At 47.8% G+C, this 2,576-nt stretch overlaps 1 protein-coding gene across 1 annotated transcript; it reads right to left on the bottom strand.

The window, feature by feature from the left end:
• Positions 1-1,221: 1,221 nt before the first annotated feature.
• LOC103582432 (calmodulin-regulated spectrin-associated protein 1-like) lies at positions 1,222-2,093 on the bottom strand (the record flags this gene model as incomplete). Its single annotated transcript, XM_008564029.1, has 2 exons — positions 1,721-2,093; positions 1,222-1,324 (listed from the first exon to the last, which is right to left on the bottom strand). Coding segments are annotated over exons 1-2 (476 nt in total), but the record flags the coding sequence as incomplete, so codon positions are not given.
• Positions 2,094-2,576: the final 483 nt, after the last annotated feature.

Below are 2,576 nucleotides of genomic sequence, written 5' to 3' on the forward strand. Positions count from 1 at the left end.
CATAACAACTACAGTTCCTTGAAGTTGATATGACAAGCAAACAGAAAGGACATTGTTGGGTGGGAGGGAGGAGAAGGAGGAGGGAGGGAGGTTTTGGTAATGGGCCACAATAATCAACCACATTGTATATCGACAAAATAAAATTAAAAAAAAAAAAAAAAAAAGAATCCACAGTTCCTTAGAAGTATCTTCCACACTGCCCAGGAGAGAATGATAAGCCACAAGACACATAGACAGGAAAATACGACCCACAGTCAGCAGAGCCATGGCAACGCACACACACACATACATAAATAGAGGGCCACACAGGTGGAGAGAGAGTCCTCGCTGCTGCAGGCAGCCACCAACTCCAGCAGAGGAAGCAGGAACAAGGAGATCAGCAGAGGTCACTGAAGCCCTCGAGCAAAAGTTAAGTGATGTCCTGATGGGTCCCAGCACCTCCTCAAAAATTACTTTTTAATCGCAAAGGAAAAATTTTAATAATCACTGGAAAAACATAGCAAATGCCACCTTAAACAATCCAAGTAGACATGACCAGTTTTGGCACCTGCTTAGGAAGAAAACAACTCACTTCTGCGCTGCTCTAGGCAAACGTGCACAGCCTCAGTCTAACCATGGGGAAGCCCAAACTGGCAGGCAGCCTACAAAATAACTACAAAACAACTTATCACACACATCAAGGGCAGAAAAGACAAAGAAAGGCTAAGCAACAGCTCCGGGCTGAGGGAGACCAAAGAGACGTAGCATTTCAATGTGATGTGTGGTGCCAACCTGGATCCTGGACTGAGGAAAAAACACTCAGTTGTCAGGGATGCTATTGGGACAACTGGTGGCCCCTGAGCATGGACTGCAGGTCAGATCAAGTGCTGGTTTGATAACTGTAGTCCTTGTTCTGGGAAATATACATGCAAGCATTTATGGATACAGGGCTGCACTTCTTCACCTGACTCAGATGAGTAAACACCGCACATGTATGCACAGGACAGGAGGTACATGGGGAGAGAGGGTGATGAGGCAAATGTCCTGAAATTTACCCAACTGGTAAACTCAGTGAGGGCACTTAGGCATTCCTTGAGAAATTACTGCAACTGTTCTGTAAATGTGATAGCATATCAAAATTAAGGTCACAAAAGCATCTAACAGTTTTGAATCTGGAAGTTCCATTCTCCCCTTCTGAATATCACCCGGCCCACAACTGGCAGTCATCTCAGGCCCTCTTACCGCTGAGAAGGTGTGCCTCCCGAGTGAATGCTCTCAGGCTCTGTCGTTGCTGCCGAGGCCAAGGACAGGCTGGAGCCAGACTGAGTCTGGCTCAAGTTATCAGCTGCCAGAGACAAGAAACAGATGGTCCATGAAAAATTCCAGCAGACACGTATGTGTTCCCTAACCACATGGATGCCCTGCCCTAGGATGCAAGAGAGAGGAGCAGGCAGCAGCCCAGCCTCCTGGCCATCGGATATCTGCAGCTGCATCACCCCGTCATCCCCCGGCCCAGGGAAGCCTCTCTGCATCCGGAAGCATCCCAGCATCCCAGAGCCTGAGCAGTGGTCTCAACTTTCTCATCTCTCAGATGGGGACAATCATCCCCACCCTTCCCACCTCACACAGCTCTTGAGAACACCCAAAAGTGACGAAGGATGGGAGCCCGCCCTCTAAAGCGACAAGAACTTTGCACGTGTGAGGGACGACACATGAGGAGCCACGTGGTGAGGCTGCTTACGGGTGGAGGAGCACTTGGTTGCTGAGTCGCCACACGACTCTTCTCGGTGGACTGACTTTGGCCGTGGCTTCTTGGGCTTGGATTTAGGCTTGCCGAGGCCTTGCTCTTCTAACATCTGCTGCTGCTTCCTTCTCAAGTACTCCTGCTTGATGAGCTCTCGCCGTGCCTTCTCCTCCTCTTTCCGTACCCGATCTTCTTCAGCTTTGCGCCGGGCTTCATCCCGCTTGAGCTCAACTTCGGCCTCCAGCTGCTGCTTCCGCATGCGCGCCTCCTCGGCCTTGCGCTGCTGCTTCAGGAGGAAGGCCGCCCGCTTCTTGGCGAGTTCATCTTCTGCTTTCTGTTCATCCTGCAACACAGACACCCCATGTGCCATCACGCGAAACACCCTGCACAAGCCAATAGGACTTGTTTCCCCGAGCAGCAGAGTTTAATATTCGCTTAGAAAATTTTCATGCACAGACCAAAGATATTTTTAGTCTTTTTTAAACTGATGAACAGACATTTCTTTGTAGACTCTAAAGTACAAATGCAAAAAAAAATGCCACTCAGAAGACATTCATTGTCGGCCAAACTTCCAATTGTCTCACACAGANCTGTCTAGCACTAGCTCTGGGTGAATTAATGGGGGAGATTGATGAGACATGCAAGTGACTGCCAGTATTTTTAATATGACAAGAAGGCATATGGGTAAGGACACAGTGGATATTCCTGTACTCATTTAGATAGGAAAGAAAAGAAGCCAATACAAAATCTACTCCAAAAATTCTGGGTCTGCATACTATTAAGTAACATTTTAAATCAAGAAAAAACTACTATAGTCATAAATTTCAGTCATTTGTCATATTTGGGAGAAGAA

Source organism: Galeopterus variegatus, unplaced genomic scaffold (assembly GCF_000696425.1).
Source record: "Galeopterus variegatus unplaced genomic scaffold, G_variegatus-3.0.2 Scaffold16232, whole genome shotgun sequence".
Taxonomy (NCBI): Eukaryota; Metazoa; Chordata; class Mammalia; order Dermoptera; family Cynocephalidae; genus Galeopterus; species Galeopterus variegatus.